Source organism: Oncorhynchus mykiss, chromosome 2, assembly GCF_057628025.1.
Source record: "Oncorhynchus mykiss isolate SJ-2025 chromosome 2, ASM5762802v1, whole genome shotgun sequence".
Taxonomy (NCBI): Eukaryota; Metazoa; Chordata; class Actinopteri; order Salmoniformes; family Salmonidae; genus Oncorhynchus; species Oncorhynchus mykiss.
This window is the reverse complement of record NC_143023.1, coordinates 82,255,796-82,276,517: the sequence shown is the minus strand read 5'-3', so window position 1 is coordinate 82,276,517 and position 20,722 is coordinate 82,255,796. Positions and strand designations below refer to the sequence as shown.

The following is a 20,722-nucleotide window of genomic DNA, read 5'->3' as shown; positions in this document are numbered from 1 at the left end:
AATGCTATTCAGAGAATTTGAAAGCTACAACAAGGCGTCGGTGTGAAGAAGATGAAGGGAATAATTAAAATGAGTGTTTCCACATAGCACAACCACTACAAAGCTAATGCTAGCTAGCTATCTAACTAGCCTCTTTTCTATTGACATTACATGGCTTGCTAACTAGTTAGCATTAGAGCTTTTCTGGTTAGCCTGTATCTAGTGGTTATTAAATTGTGTAACAGAGGAATAGATAAAGCTATGCACTTGTAATTTGGTTGAGACTAAAATTACTTTAGAAAATTATTTGCTCTATGTATATTTGATGTGAAGTTGGTTGGCTTTGATAGTTAGCAAGCTGAGATCTCTGCTCAAGTTGGCTAATGTTAGCTAGCTTGTGAATAATGTTTTGAGGAGAACAGGCTTGCTCCCTGTAGATTCAAGACAAGAAGGGATGGGGAAGAAGATTAAATGTGCAGTTGCTTCATCTGGCTGATGCAGTGTCCAGACAAAATGAGAGCTAACTGCTACAGAGATACGTAAAAGGTGAGATCTCTCAGATTCTATCTTGATTAGCTCGCTAAATGTCAATATCGAACCATGCTTTAACCTTTCTTGGGCAGGCGTTCTGCTAGCGGAACCCCTCGACAACATTCTGCTGAAAAGGCAGCGAGCGAAATTCAAAAATATTTTTTTGAAATATGTAACACACTAACAAGTCCAATACAGCAAATGAAAGAAACTTCTTGTTCATCTACCCATCGTGTCCGATTTCAAAAATGCTTTAAAGCTAAAGCACAGCATATGAATATGTTAGCTCACCGCCAAGTCAAAAAAACACAGCCATTTTTCCAGCCAAAGATAGAAGTCACAAAAAGCAGAAATATAGATAAAAATGTATCACTAACCTTTGATGATCTTCATCAGATGACACTCATAGGACATCATGTTACACAATACATGTATGTTTTGTTCGATAATGTGCATATTTATATCCAAAAATCTCAGTTTACATTGGCGCGTTACGTGCAGTAATGTTTTGATTCCAAAACATCTGGTGATTTTGCAGAAATACTCAAACATTGATAAAAGATACAAGTGTTATTCACAGAATTAAAGATAGACTTCTCCTTAATGCAACTGCCGTGTCAGATTTTTTTTTAAACTTTACGGAAAAAGCATAATCTGAGAACGGCGCTCAGAGCCCAATCCAGCCAGAGAAATATCCGCCATGTTGGAGTCAACAGAAGTTAGAAATAATACTATAAATATTCACTTACCTTTGATGATCTTCATAAGGCACTCCCAGGAATCCCAGTTTGACAGTAAATGACTGATTTGTTCCATAAAGTCAATAATTTATGTCCAAATAGCCACTTGTTGTTAGCGTCTTCAGCCCATCTTCATGAGGCGCAGGCACTTCATCCAGACAAAAAGTTCCATTACAGGTCATAGAAACAAGTCAAACGATGTATGGAATCAATCTTTAGAATGTTTTTAACATAAATCCTCAATAAGGTTCCAACCGGAGAATTCCAATGTCTGAAGAAAAGCATTGGAACGAGAGCTAACTCTCTCGTGACCACGCGTCATGAGACCAAGGCACTCTGCCAGACCACTGACTCAAACAGGTCTCATGAGTCCCTCCTTTATAGTAGAATCCTCAAACAAGTTTCTAAAGACGGTTGACATCTAGTGGAAGCCGTAGGAAGTGTAACTTGACTCCATAGACACTGTGTATTCGGTAGGCCAAGCTTTGAAAAACTACAAACCTCAGATTTCCCACTTCCTGGTTGGATTCTTCTCAGGTTTTCGCCTGCCATATGAGTTCTGTTATAGTCACAGACATCATTCAAACAGTTTTAGAAACTTCGGAGTGTTTTCTATCCAATACTAATAATATTATGCATATACAGTGCCTTGCGAAAGTATTCGGCCCCCTTGAACTTTGCGACCTTTTGCCACATTCCAGGCTTCAAACATAAAGATATAAAACTGTATTTTTTTGTGAAGAATCAACAACAAGTGGGACACAATCATGAAGTGGAATGACATTTATTGGATATTTCAAACTTTTTTAACAAATCAAAAACTGAAAAATTGGGCGTGCAAAATTATTCAGCCCCTTTACTTTCAGTGCAGCAAACTCTCTCCAGAAGTTCAGTGAGGATCTCTGAATGATCCAATGTTGACCTAAATGACTAATGATGATAAATACAATTCACCTGTGTGTAATCAAGTCTCCGTATAAATGCACCTGCACTGTGATAGTCTCAGAGGTCCGTTAAAAGCGCAGAGAGCATCATAAAGAACAAGGAACACACCAGGCAGGTCCGAGATACTGTTGTGAAGAAGTTTAAAGCCGGATTTGGATACAAAAAGATTTCCCAAGCTTTAAATATCCCAAGGAGCACTGTGCAAGCGATAATATTGAAATGGAAGGAGTATCAGACCACTGCAAATCTACCAAGACCTGGCAGTCCCTCTAAACTTTCAGATCATACAAGGAGAAGACTGATCAGAGATGCAGCCAAGAGGCCCATGATCACTCTGGATGAACTGCAGAGATCTACAGCTGAGGTGGGAGACTCTGTCCATAGGACAACAATCAGTCGTATATTGCACAAATCTGGCCTTTATGGAAGAGTGGCAAGAAGAAAGCCATTTCTTAAAGATATCCATAAAAAGTGTCGTTTAAAGTTTGCCACAAGCCACCTGGGAGACACACCAAACATGTGGAAGAAGGTGCTCTGGTCAGATGAAACCAAAATTGAACTTTTTGGCAACAATGCAAAACGTTATGTTTGGCGTAAAAGCAACACAGCTGAACACACCATCCCCACTGTCAAACATGGTGGTGGCAGCATCATGGTTTGGGCCTGCTTTTCTTCAGCAGGGACAGGGAAGATGGTTAAAATTGATGGGAAGATGGATGGAGCCAAATACAGGACCATTCTGGAAGAAAATCTGATCGAGTCTGCAAAAGACCTGAGACTGGGACGGAGATTTGTCTTCCAACAAGACAATGATCCAAAACATAAAGCAAAATCTACAATGGAATGGTTCAAAAATAAACATATCCAGGTGTTAGAATGGCCAAGTCAAAGTCCAGACCTGAATCCAATCGAGAATCTGTGGAAAGAACTGAAAACTGCTGTTCACAAATGCTCTCCATCCAACCTCACTGAGTTCGAGCTGTTTTGCAAGGAGGAATGGGAAAAAATGTCAGTCTCTCGATGTGCAAAACTGATAGACATACCCCAAGCGACTTACAGCTGTAATCGCAGCAAAAGGTGGCGCTACAAAGTATTAACTTAAGGGGGCTGAATAATTTTGCACGCCCAATTTTTCAGTTTTTGATTTGTTAAAAAAGTTTGAAATATCCAATAAATGTCGTTCCACTTCATGATTGTGTCCCACTTGTTGTTGATTCTTCACAAAAAAATACAGTTTTATATCTTTATGTTTGAAGCCTGAAATGTGGCAAAAGGTCGCAAAGTTCAAGGGGGCCGAATACTTTCACAAGGCACTGTATTAGCATCTGGGACTCTGGGCACGCTATTCATCCAAAAGTGAAAATGCTGCCCCCTAAAGGTTTTAAACTACAGATTTAAGGGCATTGAAGAACTTTTTTACATAATGGCAAAATGCAGTAAAGAGTAGATGTAGATGTAGATGCAGTAAATGTATTATCTCTGTATTAGTATTACCCACATCAGCCCATTAAACACAACAGGTGTTTCATCTCCACTCTAGGATGATTTTAACAGCACTTCAGGAGCACACAACTAAAATATCCCATCAATATTTTCTTTTTTTTTTTTTTTTTTTTGTTGAATTTTAGCCCTTTTTCTCCCCAATTTCGTGGTATCCAATTGTTGTAGTAGCTACTATCTTGTCTCATCGCTACAACTCCCGTACGGGCTCGGGAGAGACGAAGGTTGAAAGTCATGCGTCCTCCGATACACAACCAACCAAGCCGCTGCTTCTTTAACACAGCGCACATCCAACCCGGAAGCCAGCCGCACCAATGCGCCGGAGGAAACACCGTGCACCTGGCCACCTTGGCTAGCGTACACTGCGCCCAGCCCGCCACAGGAGTCGCTGGTGCGCGATGAGACAAGGACACCCCTACCGACCAAGCCCTCCCTAACCCGGGCTCCCGGTCGCGGCCGGTTACGACAGAGCCTGGGCACGAACCCAGGACTCTGATGGCACAGCTGGCGCTGCAGTACAGCGCCCTTAACCACTGCGCCACCCGGGAGGCCTCCCATCAATATTTTCAACTGTCTCAGCTCGCTATTACAGCACCACACATTTCCATTTCTTAAAGGCAGATAAAATTCCTATTGAGACGAGTGGCTGGAAACGGCCGATGACTCTGCCAAAAGCTCCAGCACTGTTCGTTAAGATGAAATGTGTCTGAGCGCCTCTACTTAAACCTGTTAGAGAGTCTAGCCTTGCGTAGTGTGGAACTGTTGTTGACTCCCTTGTGAAGAGGAAGAAAATGAGCACCATGATCATGGTAAAGTAGAGGATGGTAGTGGTTGCAGCTTGGAGAAGTAGTGCAAGTCGTAAACAAACAGGTTGACTGCCATGAATAGCCTGATCAGGAAGGAATGCCACCACCAGTGAGTCCTATACAAAACATAAGCCACTCTTTAGGTTCGGCTCAATACATTTTTTGACACTGTAGTGACATCTAAGTGCTTGGATCGATGAGCAGAGATAAATTAAGTCATATGAGAAAGAAACATTTGCATCATTTAGAATGTTTTCATGAAACTAAAATAGATTTACTGTTGACACAAAGACTTCACTTTTGGTAGCTAAACATAATGGCACAGATAATCTGGCAAACTGGAAACGTTAGGATTCCGTTTTACAAATATTACATAATGCATTTACATACAAAGAGAGAGAGAGAGCACAGTATACCATTATTGTGATGCCAGATCCATATATGCATGGCTCCACCCACCTCTGCACACGAGAGGAAGTAGCACAGCAGGATGACAGCCTTGGAGCAGGTGATGAGGAAAATGATGAACACCAGGAACAGGAACCCAAACATGTAGTACATCTGGTGAGATAAAATGTTGAGAAAATACTCAACAATAAATCAAATTCAGTCTCCTTGCTTTTGACATGGGTTCAAATAAAGTATTAGTTATTTACGTATTTGGTAATGTGTAATTAACATTTACAATCTAATAATCAATGAATTACTTGTTTCTTTATGAATCATTATACAAGCACCACTAGGCTAATTCAGGCTCATGGTTGAGTTGCAGACTTGACCCTTGTTCTTACCAGATCCTGTTGATGAAGAAGAGCTGGATGAAGATGCAGCCGAAGGGCTGGATTCCCCCATGATGATTCCGGGCATGGCCTTGATGAAGACGGAATGTTCATAGATCTGCCGAGTGATCTTGTTGGTTCGCAATGGCTGCTCAATCGCCTGTATCACAGAGAATAGCATACTTTGAAGAATCTCAAATATAAAATATATTTTGATTTGTTTAACACATTTTTGGTTACTACATGATTCCATATGAGTTAGTTCATAGTGTTGATGTCTTCACTATTATTATACAATGTAGAAAATAGTAGAAATAAAGAAAAATCCTGGAATGAGTAGGTGTGTCAACTTTTGACTGGTACTGCACAATACCCTTGGTGGCATGTCTGGTGGGTTACGTGTGTGTGTCACTGCTATGTCTAAGTTGACTATGAAAACAATTTGGAATTTCCAACACTGTTCCAAAGTTTGGTGTCACTTAGAAATGCCCTTGTTTTTGAAATAAGATATTTAATGGAATATCTACATAGGCATACAGAGGCCCATTATCAGCAACCATCACTCCTGTGTTTCAATGGCACGGTGTGTTAGCTAATCCAATTTCATAATTTTAAAAGGCTTATTGATCATTCGAAAGCCCTTTTGCCATTATGTTAGCACAGCTGAAAACTGTTGTTCTGATTAAAGAAGCAATAAAACTGGCCTTCTTTAGACTAGTTGAGTATCTGGAGCATCAGCATGTGTGTGTTTGATTACAGGCTCAAAATGGCCAGAAACAAATAACTTTCTTCTGAAACTCATCAGTCTATTGTTGTTCAGAGAAATTAAGGCTATGTGAGAAATTCCCAAGAATTTGAAGATCTTGTACAACTCTGTGTACTACTCTCTTCACAGAACAGCGCAAACTGGTTCTAACCAGAGTGGGAGGCCCTGGTGCACAAATGAGCAAGAGGACAAGTACATTAAAGTGTCAAGTTTGAGAAACAGACGCCTCCCAAGTCCTCAACTGGCAGCTTCATTAAATAGAACCCACAAAACACCAGTCTCAATGTCAACAGTGAAGAGGCGACTCCGGGATGCTGGCCTTCTAGGCAGAGTTCCTCTGTCCAGTGTCTGTGTTCTTTTGCCCATCTCAATATTTTATTTTTATTGGCAAGTCTGAGATATGGCCTTTTCTTTGCAACTCTGCCTAGAAGGCCAGCATCCCGGAGTCGCCTCTTCAATGATGATGTTGAGACTGGTGTTTTACGGGTACTATTTAATGAAGCTGCGCACAGATTCAACATCGGCTAATGTAGTTTTAATTCACAGAAGAATATTCACCATTCGCAAGTTTAGTAAATGAGTTGCATTAGTTTTCAAATTTAGTTCCATGCTTGCAAATGTTATTTAATTTATTTGCATGTGAACCTGCATGTTTGCAAGTGTTCTTGCATTTATTCTCAAAATAAGTTAAATGTTTGCAAATATTTTTTTGCAACTACAAAACTGATTATATAGGTGCAACTCATATGTTACATGTGCAAATCATACTTTACATGCTTGTACACTTAAGGCACTATTTTACCTTCATAAATAAATAGTGTTTGAATTTTCACAGAAAAGGGGGTATGGTTCTGTCCCATGGAGATAGTTAGAGGATGCAACATTGTATCTGTCCCATTATGGCTTCAGCAGAGCATGGGCAGCTCCATTGCTATAGATTTTGAAGTAGTCCAATTTCTTCTACTACTTCTATGAGTTGGAGTGTGTTGTTTGAACATGTATAAAGCAAAGGTTGGTGATTTACTGCCACCTGTAGTTATGGAATGTTTGCTCACGAGGATAATTCATTGGCTGATCCCGCTTGATGACCTGGATGAAATGACATGATCGTTCCTTAGCCCACAGGAAGTTCCACCCAGCTGACTACTTCAAAATGGTGAAAGTCCTCAATGGACTAAAATTGTATTTTGGGCACTAGAGTCCACTATCTACTGTATCTATATGTTCTGTCCATAGCTATTCGCATTTCTGACAACTAAAAAAAACAAGAAAACGGATGAACATGCGTATTTTAAATGTTACGCATATGCGTAATTGTTTCAGTTGGTTCACACCTCTCTGTTTGTCGTCCCCGAGCCAAGCTGTATGTTTTTACCCTTTATCTCTATGCACATATTCTGCGCAGAAGGTATACCAGTGACATCCGAGAAAGACTGACACGGGATCACCAATCATTTCCTTGACTGGGAATGACGTCCCTCCAGTACATTCCAGTTATATTTAGAGCCTATATATAGTGGAGGCGCCCCCTATCCGTTATTGTTCCAGCTTCACTGGGAAGCCGACCATTTATTCCCAGAGATAGGTCTTGAAATATTGATGCTTGGTAGAATAATTAAATTGACACTGCCATAATGATCGATTTATATATATAAATTGTTTAAATATGCCTATTTATGTAATTCCAAATTATTTGAACGCATATGTATGTATACGCCCTATTTCAGTCCTCTCTTGGAAAAACACATCGACTCAAGAACGTTTCAAAACACAATCTGCCAACACGCACCCACCAGAACAATACATTGAGGTAAAGTAGAAGTGCATTGAGTGGAGAACAGGGGGAGAGCGTCTTTATATTGCGACACTAGTATAGCGATATCACACCGAAACCAGTTGAAATCCCCTGCTTTCTAAGTAAGTGAGCTGTATGTACTAGGCTACTCTGTACCCGGTATCCGCCCATATTCGCGCTAAGGCCAAACTCAGCTGAATCGACAGTAGCAGGCCAAGCGCTGGATCAAATGTAAAATTCAATTGATTAATTTCCTTACTTTCGTCTGCTTTTTCAAATAAGTTTAATCTACATAAATGGGGCCGTTTCATTGTGAAGTAGGAAATGTAGAGATCGTGTGAAAAGGGAGGATTATCTGCTTGACTTGTTATTTGGTCGCAACTTCGGACGCGGAACTCCATACGCTAAAGGTAAAACAATTTACAAGATCGCTACATTTGTATCAATTTACACAATGGATACAGGGGTGACATTGTATCCCTTCGCCGGTAACTTCATTTTATGTTGGGTCTGTATTGATTTCATAATTTGCTGGACATTTGCAGCTAAAGTATAGTTGTTTATGCAAACTACGCCCAATTGTTAACCTAATGTCTGAAGTGCAGACCTATGCGGTATTTATGGCGGCTTCAAACTCAACTCGCCCATGAACGCTGCAGGTTCTACGGTGTTTACACATAGCGTTCAATCCATTGTGCCACCAGATAACGTTCGTGTTAAATAAATTCGCACACGGCTAATCTAGTTAACTAATACTTGCGGGGATCTGCATAATATAGGCTACTCTATCCATGTGGAACTACTCCAGTTATTGTAGGCTACAGCCAGTCACCCTGAGGGTGTATCGATAAGGGTGTTTTGTTCTCCTCATTTCACGTATAGAGTATTTTACTAATGACTAGTAGTAGGCCTACACTTTACAATGGAAGATACTGCTGTCATTAGGCATTGGTTGACTGCCAATGAAAATGGTTGAAATGATCACTTTGTCTATCATCAGATTGTGAATAAGTAAACTGCATAAAATGGACACTGTTTGATTTTTTTTTTTATAGGGGACTATTTGTCTACTCTTTCACAATACTTTACCACAATATTGCCATGTATTTTACTGTAACTTGTAATTGATCTGAAACCAGAACTCGGGGAGAGTGCTTGATTGGACATTACAACCTTGTTGATGACTGGTAATGCAGCTGACTGTACAGGTGTCAGGACTAGCCAATCATGAACACGCTTTCGATTTCCTGCAGGATGTGAGGATATGAAAGGGTTCTCAATATTGTACTAACAGAGCAAGCGTTGTGGCCAAGTTATTAAACCTACTGTACAATAATTTTGTCAGTGGTAGAATCTGAAAGTCGTGATTCATCTGTATTTACCTTATCCACACTGTAGGCAATAGTTTCTGGTGATGACGGTGATTATTAGGCCTATAATGTCATATTCAATAGAAATAGTAGGCATAAGTGCTATACTTAAGCAATAAGGCCAGAGGGGGTGTGGTATATGGCCAATATACCACGGCTAAGGGAACTTCTTGTGCGTAATGCAGAGTGCCTGGATGCAGCCCTTAGCCATGGTATATTGGCCATATACTACAAACCCCCGAGGTGCCTTATTAGTATTATAAACTGTTTACCAACATAGTTACAGCAGTAAAAATAAACGTTTTGTCATACCCATGGAATACTGTTTGATATACCACAGATTTCAGCCAATCTGCATTCAGGGCTCGAACCATCCAGTTTATAATGCTCCTTTTGTTTCATGCATTTTCAGAGGGAGTACATCAATAGGTGTAGAACTCCAGGCTGATCATTTCAAGGGGCGTATGAAAAGTGTGATGAAACACTAACTTTGTTAGTAAATTTATACCTCAGTTGGGTGAAGACATGGGTGAGGTCTTCTTTTTGTTTGTATTGACAATACAAGATTCTCAGAAAACTGACCTCAGTATTATACCTAGCAGGCTATGTTTTTGAACAGGGAAACTGTAGGGACAGTTGTTGTTCACATACCGTCTGCAGAGCAGTGTGTGCTTCCTAGTTGTTTGTCAATTTTGGGACCATTATGTAACATCATAGATCTGTGTCTACTGCCTGAGGCCAGAACCCATTGTGTAGCTGTCACTCGCAACTATCTTTTGAACGTGTGTTGTTACAGTTAGAGAGACATTTCAGTTGGAGGATCATTTAGTAGCAACATTTGTGGGTATGATATTTGGGGGAATTGTAAACAGCAATCTTCTGTTCAAACAATGTTAAATAATGATGACAAGTCATTATTTAATCAGGGGGAACAGTGATTGTGCCAATTCAAAGTAATATAATAGTCAACAGACCTGATAGGGCAGGCAGCTTATATATATCTTTCCAGAATTCCAGTCTCTTTCATAGTTTTCCATATCTTCTCCTTGTTGATAATCCCATTTAAGAATGATAGTAGAGTATAATATCAAATGTTATTGGTCACATACACATGGTTAGCAGATGTTAATGCGAGTGTAGCGAAATGCTTGTGCTTCTAGTTCCGACTATGCCGTAATATCTAGCAAGTAATCTAACATTCACAACAACTACCTTATACACAGAAATGTAAAGGGCCGAATAAGAATAGGTACATATAAATATATCGGTGAGCGATGGCGTGCGGCATAATATAATAATATATACACTCATCCCATTTTCTGTAAAATTGCAGGATGAAATTGGATAGAATGTAAACATTCTTGTATCCACAGAGATCTGTTATTGTATACATTCCCTACAGCTCTGGAGAACATAGGAGAGAAATTGTGCAAATGAAATGCAATCTGGAGACATTTGGGACAAAATACAATTTTGCATTTGCACTTAAGCTTAGTTTAAGGGAATTAATACAACTTGACCAGATGGCTATGGAGAAGGGGGGAGAAATTCTTCATATCCTCAGCTTCATTCTCACTATGTGTGTGTAGGGTTGGAACATTTCAGAAACTTTCCAGAAATGTCCAGGTTTTGGAGATCCCAGTTGAAGGATTGTTGTGTCGATAGTTAGTGTGTAGCTCACAAAAGGTTTTATATATTCACTGACCTTATTTCTGTGTGCTTTCTCTCCCACAGGTGAAGGATGACAGAATACAAGCTGGTGGTGGTGGGGGCAGGAGGTGTGGGCAAGAGCGCGCTCACCATCCAGCTCATTCAGAACCACTTTGTGGATGAATATGACCCCACCATCGAGGTAATAAGTAGTTTCAGTACACCCTTGTCTCTTACTTCAGCAAGGCATGCCTGGGAATTGGGAGACAAAAATCTTTTAGAAATAAAGTTGTGTAAAACAGATTTCGATCATTTCTGATCATTTTCTGTTATTTGAATGCATGAATATTATAATATCATAAACATGGTGTCTTTCAGTCAGTTTAATTTTGTTGGTTGATGAAAGATTACTATGTGATTAAATGCTTTAGTAGTTTCACATATCAGATATTATTACTCAATTTTACTTTCTGAAAGCTATCAATTTTATGACTGCTTGAAGATTGAGTGCATTTTTCCCTTGGTGCACATACAGTCGCTCTTAGTCATCCCATCCATTCTCTCTGATTCTAATATTATTGAATTTCCTCAGCGACTTTATTAGATGAGCATTCTATGACCATATAGTTAGGTCTAGACATTCTGATTCCTAGTCAGGTAGACTGGACACCTATGAATATGTGATCATTCATAAGTGTCCAGTCTACCTGATTACCGCTAAGGTGCCCCTCCTGACCCAACCCATCCCTCTCTTTCTCTCTCCCTCCTTCAGGACTCGTACAGGAAGCAGGTGGTGATTGATGGGGAGACATGTCTGCTGGACATCCTGGACACTGCAGGTCAGGAGGAGTACAGCGCCATGAGGGACCAATACATGAGGACAGGGGAGGGCTTCCTCTGTGTCTTCGCCATCAACAACACCAAGTCCTTTGAGGACATCCACCACTATAGGTGAGCTAGACTCTTCCCTTGTAGAGTACATCCACCACTATAGATGAGCTAGACTCTTCCCTTGTAGAGGACATCCACCACTATAGGTGAGCTAGACTCTTCCCTTGTAGAGTACATCCACCACTATAGATGAGCCAGTCTCTTCCCTTGTAGAGGACATCCACCACTATAGGTTGAGCCAGTCTCTTCCCTTGTAGAGGACATCCACCACTATAGATGAGCTAGACTCTTCCCTTGTAGAGGACATCCACCACTATAGATTGAGCCAGACTCTTCCCTTGTAGAGGACATCCACCACTATAGGTTGAGCCAGACTCTTCCCTTGTAGAGGACATCCACCACTATAGGTTGAGCCAGACTCTTCCCTTGTAGAGGACATCCACCACTATAGGTTGAGCCAGACTCTTCCCTTGTAGAGGACATCCACCACTATAGATTGAGCCAGACTCTTCCCTTGTAGAGGACATCCACCACTATAAATTGAGCCAGACTCTTCCCTTGTAGAGGACATCCACCACTATAGATTGAGCCAGACTCTTCCCTTGTAGAGGACATCCACCAATATAGGTTGAGCCAGACTCTTCCCTTGTAGAGGACATCCACCAATATAGGTTGAGCTAACTTCTGCTGCTATACAGGACATCCGAAGTACTGCTGCCAAGTGCACTAATGGCGGAAAGCCAGACTATAGTTGTAACATCTGTGATGCAGTTTCCAAGCAGACACGGTTCTGCAAACTCTATCCCCTTAACTATGTGTCAATGCCAACAGCACTTTATACTTGTAAATACAACCCACTCTTTAAAAAACTTTACCCAGATTGTGTGTGAAATCAATAACCCCAAAAAACGAGTAAATTCCCTACTTACTTTGGACAACTAAAGCATTACACTGTTGTTTAACCCTTGCCTTCCCTGTCGTCTTTGCTCTCCAGAGAGCAGATCAAGCGGGTGAAAGACTCAGAAGACGTGCCAATGGTGCTGGTGGGGAACAAGTGTGACCTGCCGTCCCGGACGGTGGACACCAAACAGGCTCAGGACTTAGCGCGCAGCTACGGCATCCCCTTCATTGAGACCTCGGCCAAAACGAGACAGGTGAGAGACCGAGACAACAGGCCGTAGTGGACATAACCATGGCACAAATAGCAACCATGGCCATGGTTTTTAACATGACGGCCATTGATTGGCTAGCCTGAAAATCCAGACTGAATTCAGTGAAGTGAAATGTAGCGTTATTCAGTCTGGATTCCAAGGATACTTTAGCTCTGCTACATATCCAGTTGAAGACGGATTTGGGACAGATTTACTAAGCGTTACCTGGTATAGCTTTGCACCTTTTATTAAATCAAGCCCATGTAATAGTGAAGGGTTGCTTGTAGCTTTGAGTGTATTTCCTGGTGTGAAAACAGAAACCATTTAACAATGTTCTCCACAGATCAATTTTCATTATTGTGGCAAGATTACTTCTTACCAGCTGTGTCAGGTGTCCTAGCAATGGCTTTTTACAATCATGGCCACTTCAATCTCACAAAATCCTGTGATCCTCTTATGACTCCGAAGGTACTTTTTGATTTCTGTTGGTGTCAGTGTCTATGTGCTCGGTTTCTAAATGGTGCTTGGAAATATATCAGGTTTCCACTGCAAAGTCCCCTTGCTTATATAATTATTGATATATGAGTAATTGTTCTATCTGTGCATGCCCCTCTGTCATGGTAATGTGGGAAGTCTTCAAAACGGATCTGGCAATCAACAAATCTGTACATTTCTCACTGAATCGTCACCAAAGAGGGGAATTTATCAGTAATGGTTTTGTGGCGGAGTAATAATCATGCTTGATGGACAGTGGGATGGGTGTGATCCTGTGCTGCATCGTGTTTGTGGTTGGTGGTGTGTGTGTCGGGATGCTTTGCGTGGCTGGCTGGCACTGTGATATATTTGGCAGTCGGTGAGGTGAACCTTCTGCTCTCTTTGCATCGGTCCAATCACAACTCTTTCTGGGGACACAGGGGACACTGATTGGTCTCTTCCAGCTCTCTTCTCCATTTTCATTGGTCGATTCGACCAGCTATCTGGTGTTGCCCTTGTACTGAATAATACACACACCACTTTTCACACCTTTTACAATGACACTTAGTATAATGTTTGTACCTGTCATGCCCCTGTGAAGTTAAATTACTACAATGTTTTGAAGTCTAAAACGATGACCGTAGATTTATACATCAGCTCCATACACATCTATATGTACACTTGTCTTAGTCTTGCATCCCAAATGTTTAAAAGAAATAGAAGCTCCATGCACAGTGGTGCGACTTTTTCAACGTGCTGGTTATGGCAAGGACAACCGAGTATCCAATAAAAACTGCTCAGTGAGTGTCCACATAGTTATCCCTATATTCCCTAACACTGAGGGAGTCCACACAGTTATCCCTATATTCTCAAACACTGAGGGAGTCCACATAGTTATCCCTATATTCCCTAACACTGAGGGAGTCCACACAGTTATCCCTATATTCTCAAACACTGAGGGAGTCCACATAGTTATCCCTATATTCCCTAACACTGAGGGAGTCCACATAGTTATCCCTATATTCCCTAACACTGAGGGAGTCCATAGTTATCCCTATATTCCCTAACGCTGAGGGAGTCCATAGTTATCCCTATATTCCCTAACACTGAGGGAGTCCATAGTTATCCCTATATTCCCTAACACTGAGGGAGTCCATAGTTATCCCTATATTCCCTAACACTGAGGGAGTCCACATAGTTATCCCTATATTCTCAAACACTGAGGGAGTCCACATAGTTATCCCTATATTCCCTAACACTGAGGGAGTCCATAGTTATCCTTATATTCCCTAACGCTGAGGGAGTCCATAGTTATCCTTATATTCCCTAACGCTGAGGGAGTCCACATAGTTATCCCTATATTCCCTAACGCTGAGGGAGTCCACATAGTTATCCCTATATTCCCTAACGCTGAGGGAGTCCACATAGTTATCCCTATATTCCCTAACGCTGAGGGAGTCCACATAGTTATCCCTATATTCCCTAACGCTGAGGGAGTCCACATAGTTATCCCTATATTCCCTAACGCTGAGGGAGTCCACATAGTTATCCCTATATTCCCTAACGCTGAGGGAGTCCACATAGTTATCCCTATATTCCCTAACGCTGAGGGAGTCCACATAGTTATCCCTATATTCCCTAACGCTGAGGGAGTCCACATAGTTATCCCTATATTCCCTAACGCTGAGGGAGTCCACATAGTTATCCCTATATTCCCTAACGCTGAGGGAGTCCACATAGTTATCCCTATATTCCCTAACGCTGAGGGAGTCCACATAGTTATCCCTATATTCCCTAACGCTGAGGGAGTCCACATAGTTATCCCTATATTCCCTAACACTGAGGGAGTCCACATAGTTATCCATATATTTCCTAACACTGAGGGAGTCCACATAGTTGTCCATATATTCTTTAACTGAGGAGAGCTGTGTTTCGCACTGCAGAGAGTGGAGGATGCCTTTTACAGTCTGGTACGGGAGATCAGGCTGTACCGGTTGAAAAAGCTCAGCAAGGAAGAAAAGACCCCGCGCTGCGTCAAGCTTAAAAAGTGTGTTGTGATGTGAAAGGGGTAAGTGTGTCGCGGCCGTGCTCCCTCCCGTCCATCGAGTGTGCGTGTGGGAGGGTGTTGTACGCGTGGTCCCGAGCAGGGAAAGTAGTGCTGCTTGCACCTTGGTGGGCGGGATCCATTCCTGTCTAAACTAACCTCCTGGGATCTGCTGGGCTGTGGGATCTCCTTGAAACCAGGCATCCATGTTGGTTTCTACTCCTGTGGTATCTCTGTCTCTATGTGTTTATACTATCATGGAGTGCTGATCATTCTGTAGTCTGCTCAAATGAGATCTGATCTGTGTGATTAATGGAGATTGTGATCATCTGGGCTGAAATTAAGTGTTGAAATGATGACCCAAGGAAGTGTGATTACTAAGAGGACAACACAGAGGTGTTCCACTGAAACTCAAGTCCTGGGCCAACTGTGAGTCATCCATGTTGTTATGGCACAGATACTCCCTTTGTGTCTCTCTCTTGTTCTTTCTCTCAATCTCTCTGTCGCAATCTGAAATGACCACCCATTGCATCAGGAAGGAAACCAATGTCGTGCTCAGCGAATGACAAAGACCTGGTTATTTTTTGTCTCATTGTGGCACCATTGATTGTGTCTGTGCTCTCTGCTGGGCCAGCTGATGCTGCGAATCACCCTTCCAACGAATCCATACACAATTAACACATTTGTAACATACTATTAGTGCACACCAAAATGCTATCCTATTCCCTATAGTCAAAAGTAGTGCACTATATTGTGAAATAGGGGAGCCATTTCAAACGCCCCCTTTACATTTGCATCTGACCCAGCTTTCATGTTAGTCACAGATGAGAACATCCATGTTTTTGAGAAGTTTTCAAAATGAACCGTAACTTATCTTTTTCTTTTCCCCAGGGTGTCGATGATGCCTTTTACACATTAGTGCGGGAAATCCGAAAACACAAAGAGAAGATGAGCAAGGAGGGCAAGAAGAAGAAAAAGAAGTCCAAGGCAAAGTGTATACTCATGTGAATAATGACCCCCCCCCCTTTTCAAGATAGAAAAAATGTGTTCAAACTGTTTAATACATTTTTGTACATTACACTAAATTATTAGCCTCTTATCTAAGTAACCACAACACCGAATATCGAAATGAACCCCTTTTTGTCTGCCCTCATTTTTTTTGCTAATTTGAAACTAAGCTTTACTTCGTTTTTAGTGCCAGTTGCCCAGAAGTGTTGGTCCAATAGGTTGATTATCAATTAGGAGTGGTACACTGTAGGGACATTTTGGACAATAGAAAAACCAAGCCTAAAAAGCGTATTTTCCCTCTGCTAGTAGAGCATTAGCAGAAGAGGTTGTTGTAGTACATGCTTCTAATGGGGGAGAGTTGAATTCCATCCGTAGTGCCTAAAAGCCTGTTTTTAGCATGGGCAACGCCATTGAGGACTTTCACAATTTTTAAGTAGTCAACTGGGGACTTACTATGGGTTATGGAAGGATCACATGATTCCATCTGGGTCATCAGGAGGGATCAGCCAATTAATTCTACTTGTGAGCAAACATTTCATAACTGCAGGTGGCAGTAAATTGTCTTTATACCTGTTCAAAAAGCACACTCCAGGTGGCACTATGCACCCTTTCAGTTTGTCAACTCGCAGTAGTAGAAGAAGAAAATTGACCACTTCAAAATGGAAATGGCCTCAATGACGCTGCCCATGCTCACAGACGCCATAATGGGAAAGATGCAATGCTGCGATTTCTATCTAAGTTTATGATTCCATTCGATACCATAGGACCCTCAAATTCAACTCTGGACCTCAAAGCCAGTTCCACTGCATTTTTTTCATTGGTTCCCTCTAGTCAGGGACTGATTTAGACCTGTGACACCGGGTGTGTGTGCAATTATCAGGTAGAACAGAAAATAGGAGTTGAGTACCCCTGCCATAGGACAAGGAGTAACAACCGGGAGGCACGACCAACACTTGATTAGGGGAAATTAGAAATGTCCTGGCCGCTGTGTGTAATAATGCCCATCCTCCTACATTAGACTCCTAGATATGATTCAATAATATCATGCAGTTCTTTTAGCATGCATATGAACTTTACTACTGTACCTAGTTTTAAAAAAAAAATGGTTACCCATTTAATTCACTTGTAATCTGTTAATGCTTTTTTTTGTAATTGGTGAGCAGTGATTTCCTGCCTACAGGAGAGACTTTCCTTTTTGCATGCAATGTGTTCTTACGGGGAATGGCACTGTGATGCTCATACTGTATTATACTGATACAGCCTCTAGGGCCAGGAACAAGGAGCTCTGTTCCAGTTGGGGGACACAGGTTTTTATAGTGTTTCGGGACTTGAGTCAATCCATATTCACCAAACCTGATCTGATCTTTTGGGTAGAAACCAGTTGTTGAGTGGTGGGAAACCTCAACAACTGAATTGCTCCAGGTGGCAGGTTTGAAGCATAATATATTTTTATATAAAGAGAGGCATCAGAACAGCAAGATTCTGCCAGTGATTTTGAAAAGGACATGCAGCTAATGTTGTGTTGCTCAGTGGCACTGCATGTTGCTTAAAACCCATCACAAGCCAGTGTCTCCTGTAGTTATTTTATCATTAGATTTGATATTCCCTGCTCATTACGAATGTCCTAGAAGATGAGTTAATTGTTCCTGAAGAGACCTTGTTTAAGCTATGAACTTCCCTTTTATCCTCAGGATTGGTGTATTTTGCGTCATGTTTTGTGTTTTTTGAAGGTAGTTCACTGGAGTAACACATTTGACCTCAGCTAATTGAGCCAGCAAATCAAGATCTGGGCTTCCTTGTTACAGTTTAGCATCTGAAGTGTTGAGTGCAAAAAAAAAATTGCATGCCTAAATCAAACCTAAACTTTAAACTAAGTCATCTAATGTCGACTACGTAGATGTGTTCTTCAGGTGAACTATCTTCTTAAAGAATAGTGACTCATTGTCTTCAGATGCAGGACATAAAGCACCCCAACAGATCCTAACAGAATATGCCTTGCACATTTCCCCAATCCTTTGTTTTGTATTTATGGCTGCCATAAACTTACTCTCCTTTTTTGGATTGGCTAGATTAGGCAAAACAAATCTTAAAGGCCTTGTTTTGTCCTACCACTTATTATTATTATTTTTTACTTCTACAAAAGATGCATCCTAATAGTAATGGTGTCATGATAAGGGTGTTCAAAAAATGTATTGTTTATATGAATTTTTCTAAATCACCTTTGGGTGTTTTTTGGAGTTTGGGTGGGAAGGTGTTGAGGGTTTTTCTGTGCTGGCTTTCAAGTGAAATGACTCGTACAGTCCAATAATTTTTGTCACGTTTATCTTTCACAGGTTGTTGCATCCAAGTGATGTAGTAACTGGAACTGATGTCTGCAAATGAGGCAATAATTGCCATTTTAAATGAGTTTTTTAGAGAAAAAAGTCAATTGATAACACGGAATATTTGCTTTTAAGGGTCAATGCATATTTCACCACCTTATTACTAGTTTTTGACCTTGGGGCTTCTTACACATTGCCTTTTGTGCTGCCATCGTGCTTCAGTCAGACAGCATAGGCTTCTCTGTCACGTCTGTTCAAGAGCTACAAACTCGGTGCTGTTTGAGAGGAACAAGATTCTAAATTGAAACATAATATACAATATGTTTACACAACCACCCTAAGAACCCAAACCTGATTATTTCTTTCTATATCCAATCCAATTCAATTTTCTTCTGACTGTCCACACAGTTTTACATGTGACCCATATCAGATTTGCACATTCACACTGATGTAGCACACAGATGCAATGCTCGTTTCCTGCCTCTGTTCCTTTCCATTTCGGGTGCTTCTTATGTGCATAAAAACGCTTCAGAAGAAAATAATCTGATCCGAGCATCCAGACATAGGTCGCACATAGAGGATCGGGTTTGTATCAGGGTTATGATCTACATATGGAGGTGGTATAAATCAAAAGTCCAAAGATCAGATTCCATGTGTTTTTTTGCTGTTTACACAGGGAAAATATCAGATGGGTATCAGATATGCAATTAATTGGCAATAGATCTGAATTGGCTGCCTGTGTAAGTGCAGCCTTAGTTCTTAGGATTTGTCTTTTTTGACCCACTTTGATTAAATCCCTTTTGTTACTAAAGTTAGATATTAACTGCTAATGCATTTTTGATTATGGGAGCCCATTTGTTAAAAATACTGTATCAAGAAAAGTAACTATAGCGAAATGTGTTGAAATGTTCCTCCTCCCTTTTATTATGTGCCAATGGCTGATTTCTGAGAAAAAAAATGTATAATTTATACCTGGATCGTATTTTAACAACCTATTGTCATACTGAAAGGTGCATATTTTGTAAATTGTGCTTCATTTTGTTGGTGTCTCTAAATGAATGTTGCTTTAATGGAGTTTTCACTACTCCTCTCTGTTTGTGTATGATGGGACTCGGGAGAGTGACTGGGTCCAGGTCTAGGGGAGAGTGACTGGGTCCAGGTCTAGGGGAGAGTGACTGGGTCCAGGTCTAGGGGAGAGTGACTGGGTCCAGGTCTAGGGGAGAGTGACTGGGTCCAGGTCTAGGGGAGAGTGACTGGGTCCAGGTCTAGGGGAGAGTGACTGGGTCCAGGTCTAGGGGAGAGTGACTGGGTCTAGGGGAGAGTGACTGGGTCCAGGTCTAGGGGAGTGAATGAATGACCACTGTTGAACACGTCAGTAGAGATCTCTCTTTGGGAAGTGTGTAGCGTGGTGATCTGATCACAGATCCATTTTTTCCATGAATCTCACCACTCCTATTTAATGTGTAATAAAGAAATGAGGAATTGGCTCTGTCTCCTCATCTTTGCTCATGTTTGTGCCCCAGGAATTCTAGGGTTATTTTGGTGCTGTCTGCCAGTTCATAGTGGGCCTATCTGAAGTCATACTTCCGCTCATATATTCCCTGGTGGAGGCTTCCATGAGTGCTGTTCTATTGTTATTTATGAACATGAGGGAGCTGTAGGTGGAGATGCGTGATCATGCCTCATGTTTGGACAGAAGCACAGCACTCTCAGACACCTAGTTTATTACTATTTATTATGGATCCCCATTAGCTGTTGCCAAGGCAGCAGATACTCTTCCTGGGGTCCAGAAAAATTAAAGCAGTTATACAATTTAAAAACATTATAGTACATTCACAACAGATTTCCAAACACATTAAGTGTGTGCCCTCAGGCCCCTACTCTACTACCACATATCTACAACACAAAATCCATTGGTACGTGTGTATAGTTTATCATGCTGGCTGAGAGATTAGGTAGATTGACATATTAC

At 41.2% G+C, this 20,722-nt stretch overlaps 1 protein-coding gene across 6 annotated transcripts; it reads left to right on the top strand.

Moving 5' to 3' along the window:
• Window positions 1-7,589: 7,589 nt before the first annotated feature.
• On the top strand, window positions 7,590-20,236 carry LOC110497629 (GTPase KRas). 6 transcript variants are annotated; one of them, XR_016488629.1, is made up of 7 exons: window positions 7,590-8,251; window positions 10,946-11,063; window positions 11,634-11,812; window positions 12,747-12,906; window positions 15,321-15,445; window positions 16,313-20,039; window positions 20,086-20,236. XR_016488629.1 is itself a non-coding variant. In XM_090209403.1 (7 exons), the coding sequence occupies exons 3-6, from the start codon at window positions 10,953-10,955 to the stop codon at window positions 15,438-15,440; spliced, it is 570 nt and encodes a 189-aa protein (XP_090065529.1). In that variant the 5' UTR covers window positions 7,616-7,631; window positions 7,774-7,856; window positions 10,946-10,952; the 3' UTR covers window positions 15,441-15,445; window positions 16,313-20,236. The 6 variants fall into 6 exon arrangements, 5 of the variants coding, with proteins under 5 accessions (XP_021429562.1, XP_021429545.1, XP_090065537.1 ...); XM_090209403.1 differs by having other exon boundaries at window positions 7,616-7,631; window positions 7,774-7,856; window positions 16,313-20,236; XM_021573887.3 differs by having other exon boundaries at window positions 7,590-7,856; window positions 16,313-20,236.
• The last annotated feature ends 486 nt before the right edge of the window (window positions 20,237-20,722 follow it).

What these genes read in the sequence shown, in the direction of transcription:
- LOC110497629 (XM_021573887.3), top strand. Translation starts at nt 10,953, where the DNA reads ATGACAGAATACAAGCTGGTGGTGGTGGGGGCAGGAGGTGTGGGCAAG. An exon ending in AATATGACCCCACCATCGAG is followed by an intron (nt 11,064 to 11,633) that starts GTAATAAGTAGT and finishes TCCCTCCTTCAG; the next exon opens with GACTCGTACAGGAAGCAGGT. An exon ending in GAGGACATCCACCACTATAG is followed by an intron (nt 11,813 to 12,746) that starts GTGAGCTAGACT and finishes TTTGCTCTCCAG; the next exon opens with AGAGCAGATCAAGCGGGTGA.